The 7,167-nt window shown below is 41.5% G+C and overlaps 1 protein-coding gene across 1 annotated transcript in view; it reads right to left on the reverse strand.

The window, feature by feature from the left end:
- LOC123501539 (transcription initiation factor TFIID subunit 8-like) overlaps window positions 1–6,065 on the reverse strand; it is a 7,992-nt gene extending 1,927 nt beyond the window's left edge. Inside the window, exons 1-5 of the mRNA XM_045250398.1 lie at window positions 5,902–6,065; window positions 4,634–4,755; window positions 3,233–3,387; window positions 1,892–2,049; window positions 723–856 (exon numbers count right to left, since the gene is read on the reverse strand). Coding sequence (XP_045106333.1) covers window positions 723–856; window positions 1,892–2,049; window positions 3,233–3,387; window positions 4,634–4,755; window positions 5,902–6,058 — 726 coding nt within the window. The 5' untranslated portion in view covers window positions 6,059–6,065. The remainder of the gene's footprint in view (window positions 1–722; window positions 857–1,891; window positions 2,050–3,232; window positions 3,388–4,633; window positions 4,756–5,901) is intronic.
- Window positions 6,066–7,167: the final 1,102 nt, after the last annotated feature.

The raw sequence follows: 7,167 nt of genomic DNA on the forward strand, positions 1-7,167 counted from the left end.
AATAACTACTACTACTACTACTGCTATCACTTCTATAACTTCAAGAATATTCCCAATTATTTCTATCTTCGCTTTCTCTCCTTGTATTCATCCTATCTTTCTCCTGCGAGGAAGAGAAAAAATTGTCTTGGTGATGCTGCTACAACAATCACTACTACCAATGCTTTTTCAAGTTATTATTTCTTGTTCTATCCTGATTACTGATCCTGAGAATTTTACTTAACACCTTCAGTACCACAACACATTTTTACATTCATCCTGCTTACTATGTGGTGATTTTATACAGCTTCAGAAATTTATGTTGGGGGAAAAAAGACTGGCCATTAATCTTCTCACCTCCACAGACCATTCCTAATGGAAATAAAACAGTCTAACCACACTCAAACTCATGGTAAAAATGCATCTCAGTATTGAAGGAATTAACCTCTTCAGTACCATGATGCATTTTCAAATTCATTCTGCTTATTACTTGAAGATTTTATACAGCTTCAAAAACTCATGTGGGGAGATTGAAATAGTGAAGACTGTGGCCATTGATCTTGACCTCCACAGACCCTTCCTAATATAAATAAAACTGTCTAATTGTACACAAAACTCAAGATAGAAAAAGTGTCTCAGTACTAAAGGGATTAAAAGACCAAACACTATTACACAATTCCTCTAACCCAGGCAGAATCCCAGACCAACAACAGTGGTGGACAAAAACAACAAAAACAACTCACCTGTCCTGGGTCACTCTCTTCAGTGACTATCCTTCTCTTCTTCTTGGTGTGGTGCTCCTCCTCCTCCTCAAAGACCTGGTCCCGTGGCATCAGGGCATCCAGATATGCCTTGGGATTTGGCTCGACTGCCACCACTGTGAAGGAAAAAAAAGGCTGGTGAAGGAGGTGGATAGAAAAGGTGACATGATGAAGTCCAGAGAGAGAAGAATGAAGGTGGTGGATAAAACAAGGAGGTGGTACAATGGAGTCCAGAGAGAGAAAGAAAGGTGGAGGTGATGGAAAAAAAAAAAAAGGGGGGGGGAGGGGTGGCATGATAGAGTCCAGAGAGAATGAATGGTGGAGATAGATGAGAGAAAAGGGTGACATGATGGAGTACAAAGGGAGAAGAGAGGAGTAGGATGATAGAGTCCAGAGGGAGAAAAATGGTGAATGTGGATAAAAGAAGGTGGTACAATGGAGTCCAGAGAGAAAGAATGGCGAAAGAGGAAGATTAAATAAAGGAGTAGGATGATGAAGTCCAGAGAGAGAAGGCTGGTGAAGGAGGTGGAACGGTGGTGAATTAAAGAGAAGAGTAGGATGATGGAGTCCAGAGGGAGAAAGAGTGATGGAGGTAGATAAAGAAGGAGGTGGCATGATTGGGTCCAGAGAGAGAAGAATGGTGAAGGAGGTGGATAGAAAGGGATGGTATTAACAGAAGTATGGGGTGATGGGATTCAGAGGGAAAGAAGAGTGAAGGAGGTGGATTAAAGAAAGATGTGGTATTATTAGAGGTGATGGGGTGATGGGGTCCACAGAGAGAAGAATGGTGAAGGAGGTGGATTAAAGAAAGGGTAGGTAATAACAGAAGTGTGGCATAATGGGGTACGGAACTCCCTACCTGCTTCTGTATTTCCATCTTGCTATGACCTGAACTCATTGAAGAGGGAGGTTTCAAGACATTTATCCCATTCTTTTGGTTAACTCTCTCAGACCTGCTCGGGGACTGGCATCTAAGTAGGCCTTTTAGTTTCATGATTTTTGTTGTTCATAACCAGATTTCCCCTTATATAAAAAAAAAAAAGAGGAAAAGAGAGAGAGAGAGAGAGAGAGAGAGAGAGAGAGAGAGAGAGAGAGAGAGAGAGAGAGAGAGAGAGAGAGAGAGAGAAAGCTAGTGAAGAAGAGCAACTTACATAAATACTCCTTGTCATCAGTGAGGAAAAGATTCTGTGTGTCTCTGGTCTTGGTGGCAAACTTGGTCAGCGCTCTCTCTATGTCCCTCTTCTGTGCTGCGGCCTTCTCTCGGATCGCCTCGTACTCTGTCACCGGCTGCTTGTACGTGTGGGAGAAGCTGCAACAACACAACAACCATCAACCACCATCACTTACATCACTCAGCCTACCTGCTTCTGTATCTCCATCTTCCTATGACCTGAATGCATTTAACCTCTTCAGTACTGGGACACATTTTTACCTTGAGTTTTTGGTGTGTGTGTGTTTTTTTTTTTATGCAAGAGAGGCCAGCCAAGCGGAAAAAAAATAAAGAAAATAAAAATAAGTACAGAGTTAGCAAAAATTAGGAAAGAAATGTCTTGATACCTCCCTCTTAAAAGAAGTCAAGTCGTAGGAAGACAGAAATACTGAAGCAGATGATTTTATTAACATTAGGAAGGGTCTATGGAAGTCAGAGGATTAATGGCCTGAGTCTTCACTATTCTAATCCTTATACAAGTTTCTGATGCACTGTAAAATTGTCAAACAGTAAATAGGGATGAATATGAAAATGTGCCATGGTACTGAAGGGGTTCAGAGCTAGAGATGTTTCAAGACATTTATCCCATTCTTTTGGCTAACTCTCTCAGACGGACCTGCTCGGGGGCTGGCATCTGAGTGGGGCTTTTTTGTTTAATCACTTTTGTTACCCTTGGCCAGATTTTCCCTTCTTACAAAAAAAAAAAAAAAAAAAAGTGGGCTTAACAAACTAGTGATCTATTTCTTTGTCCTTACTTATCCTTATATTCTATCAATGCATCAAATTCTAGACAATCTTATTCACACTCAGATGGAAATAAACCTGCACTTAAACCTGTCCATCTAATTCCTTTCAGTACCATGAGGCATTTTCATATTCCTTCTGCTTACTATTTGATCATTTTATACAGCTTCAGAAACTTGTAAGGATTGAAATAGTGAAGACTCTGGCCATTAATATTCTGACCTCCATAAAACTATACAAATAGTCTAATTGTATACAAATCTCATGGTAAAAATATGTCCCTGAAGAGGTTAATAAATTCTTTCACACAAACTGATAGCTGAGTGAACACTGTAAATATTTGTCCACTTGTTCCCTCATCAGTTACTACAATGGAGAGAGAGAGAGAGAGAGAGAGAGAGAGAGAGAGAGAGAGAGAGAGAGAGAGAGAGAGAGAGAGAGAGAGAGAGAGAGAGAGAGAGAGAGAGAGAGAGAGAGAGAGAGAGAGAGAGAGAGAGAGAGAGAGAGAGAGAGAGCATAACACAGGAAGGGGCCATACCAGTAGGTGTGCGTGTCAGGGAAGGGTGGCAGGTGGTCAGGGATGTGTGCCGGGTGTGACTTCTTATCCCCGACCTGCAGGACATTGTGTTGCTTGAGGTCCACCTGCTGTGAGGGCGCCGTGATCACCACTCTGTTGGGCCGCGAACGGAACATCTGTGTGGGAGAAATGCATCAATGTTCTGTCCCTTTCTCTGTCCTGTTCTGTGATGAGTCTGTATTATCAGGGAGAGTTACAAAGTTAAGGAAAATTTATAGATGAATGTCAACCCCTCCAGTTTTCATATCTATTTTGCTTACTATTAGGTGATTTTATACAACTTCAGAAACTTATGTGGCGATTAAAATAGTGAAAACTCTGGCCATTAATCTTCTGACTTCCATAGACCCTTCCTGATAAAAATAAAATCATCTAATCATACCAAAAACTCATGTTAAAAATGCATCCCAGTACTGAAAGGGTTAAGTGATGTTATCAGGGAGTGTTAGGAGGAATATTATGTAGATTAATAGATGAGGAATTAAAGTGGTGTTAAGAGATATCTGTGTTATTAGTGAGTGTTAGGAAGATGTGGTAAATTTATAGATGAAGATGAAAAATCAGGCATAGAAATATTTAAGGAGTGTTAAAAAGAATATTAGGTAGATTTATAGTTGAGGATTAAAAGTGGTGTTAGAGGTGTGTTATTAGGCAGTGTTAGGAAGATGTGGTAGATTTATAGATAAAGATGAAACATGGGAGTAAAAATATTTAGAGATTGTTAAAAAGATATATAGACGAGGATGAATCGTTGAGGGAAACGATATCCCATTTGTTAGGAAGCACTGAAAAGAAGACTAGGTAAATTTATAAATGAAAGATAGGTGGAGACAGAGAAGTCATTTACATACACCATCCCTTACTTTCCTATACTTATCTATTCATTCAAAATGCATAAGTCACTATCCTTTCCCCAAGTTTGCATATCACTATCTCTATGACTTATAAAACACAACCATTATTCTGAACAGTGAGAAACATCATAACTATATTTATCTAACCTCTGACAAACACACACACACACACAGATTTTAATGCCCACAAAACAATACCAACTTAAGACAGTATCAACATTAATTTGGTTCAAAAACATCTGGAAGTGTATGATGGTAGTGTATACTGTACAGCACATAATCCCACTTGATATATTAAGGAAAAAACAAGATAAAAGATAAAAAATACATGAACAGATTAAACACAAGGAGCACAACCACACAATAAAAAGAAAAAAATACAATAAAACTAAATAAAAGCACAAGAGACGATAGAAACACAACATCAAATAAACATCTAGAAAATAAATAGAAGATAATAGAAAGACAAACCAAAATAACACTAATAAACACACACACACACACACACCTGCAGGCCCTCTAGAGTGATGCCCATGTCCACCAGCGCCATCACCACATCAGCACCCACTGGCTCCGTACGATAGGCCAACTCCGAGTATGCCCGAGTGCTGCGGCCTATCTCCCGCAGCACTGTGGGCCAGGTGATGGGGTGAGAGGGGTGCAAAAATTGATTAGTGATGTGATGAGAGATGAGGATAATGGGTGATGTGATGTGATGTGTGGTGAGAGAGTGAGGATGATGAATTAAGGCATGTGTTGAGAGGGTGAGAAAAATGAGTGATGTATGGTGTGTGGTGAGAATAATGTGATGTGACGTGGTGTGGTGTGTGGTGAAAGAGAGAGGATAATAAATTGTGGTATAAGGTAAGAGGGTGAGAAAAATGAATGTGTGGTGAGAATAATGTGATGTGAGGTGGTGTGTGGTGGAAATAATGAGTGATGTGATGTAGTAGAAGGTGAGAGTAATGAGTGGTGGTGTGTGGTAGGAAGGTGTAGATGATAAATTGTGAGATGTGGTGAGAGGATGAGGATAAATGAGTGATGGAATGTGTGGTGAAAATAATGGGTGATCTGATGTATAGTGTGTGGTGAGAGGATGATGATAATGAGTGATATGATCTGGTACAATAAGAATAATGAGTGATGTGATATGTGGTGAGAGAATAATGATAAAAAATAACCTGGTGTGGTGAGAGGTGAGAATATGTGGTATGATGTGGTGAAAGGAGTGAAAAATAAGATCATGTTTTTTTTCTTTTTTTTTCTATGTGAGGGAAACTGGCCATGGAAAAAAAAAAAAAAAAAAAAAAAAAACATAATGAATATCACAATGTAGTAACAGATGAATGTATACCACACACCATTCATTGCTTGTCACACGAGTCAAGTGGTATAAAGTTAGTTCATTACAAGTACATTGTGGTGGTAGGGTGCTTGGGAGTGTGTGAGTGCATTACACAGAAGTGGTACAGAATGTAATGGTGTAGGAGAAATTGTGGGTATGTCTGAGTGAGAATGAAAAAAAAAAAAAAAAAAAAAAAAAAAATGAAAAATAAATAAAATAAATAAATAAACGAAACAAATCAACACATAACTAAAAATAAATAAATATATAAACTAGTACATAACATACATAGATGAAAGAAAGCTGGTGTTAATGGGTGTAATACTGTTATAGATGTTAGGCAGTTGTGCCCAGCCTGGCAGTACCCTCCCCTGTATCACTACAACAGCAATGCATGACAGTGAGTGTGACCTGAGCAGCGCGACACTCACAGCTCTGCAGCATCTCCGTCAGGGTGCCCAGGGCTGCCTTCTCAAATGCCAGGAACCCCGCCTCCTGCAGGATGCCTGCCACAGCAGCCGCCAGAGTCTTCCTGCGGGGATCCAGGGTGCCCTGTGTCTCCCCCGGAGCAGGAGGCACGGCGGCCATGCTGACGGAGGCACCGGAGGGGGGCTGGATGAAGGCCGCCAGCGAAAAGACTTGAGGTACACGGCTAAGAAAATACTTCCCCTACCCACCCCCAGCAGAGGAGGAGGTGCTTCCTTCCCCCCACCCCTCACCACACCAGGGGCACCTCCTGCTCTCTTTAATCCTGCAGGTGGTGGGTCAGCACAGCCGTGGTCGGCGGGATGAGGGCCGCCCGTGATGAATCTTGAGATGCAGATAGGAGAATACTTCCCCTGCACACCGCACCGATATAGATGTAGCAATGTATGGGCTGCCTTCTTCGTCCCCAGCCTCTCACTCTGACACTCTCAGTACATGTGTGACTCACGCTCCTGCTGCTCTTCCTACTCAGCTGGTGGCGCAGGGCCGCGGAGGGCGTGCAGCTCCTGGTGTGGGCAATACTGATGGCTTGGTCTTTTCGCTGTAAGGAGCCGCGGCGGAGACTTGTGGGTGTGTCCCCGGCGAGGCAGTGGTGGTGTGAGGATGGATGGGTGTGAGGTGGTGACACTCACTCAGGGCCTGGGAGTGATCGGAGTGTGCCTGTTGGTGGAGTGGAAGTTTGGACACTACAGCAGGATGTGTTCTATGTCCTCCATCACTGGGCCTGCGTGTGTGTCCTGATCTTGTTGAGGATTTGACGGGGCGACCAAAGATGATGCTACAGCCTCTCTGTGAGGGACTTGTGGTGTAAATGTTTACCATCGCTGGTGTGGCGTTTGCAGAAAAAGTTGCAAGAGTGTAGGCGTTATTTAGTTACATTATACAGATGACTGCAGCTAGATCATGACTGTCTTGTGAAAGTATATGAATCATCGAGCAACACTAACACACTTGTGTCAATTAATCAGTGTTCTCAGTCTTCCATTCGGTAACTTCATTTGAATTTGACGCTTTTTAAAATGTTTAATACCTGATCTAATTACACTTTAGAGACTGGCACCTTTATTGGATCCTATTTAAGATTTTCTTTTGTTCCCCCAGGCCTGAACCCCTTTTTAAACATACGAATTAAAACAAAATTGAATAATCGAATTTGAATAATTTCTCTGGCTACACTCTTTACTCTGTAGAGACAAAAATATTCAGTAGAA

The sequence above is a fragment of the Portunus trituberculatus genome, chromosome 9 (assembly GCF_017591435.1).
Source record: "Portunus trituberculatus isolate SZX2019 chromosome 9, ASM1759143v1, whole genome shotgun sequence".
NCBI lineage: Eukaryota > Metazoa > Arthropoda > Malacostraca > Decapoda > Portunidae > Portunus > Portunus trituberculatus.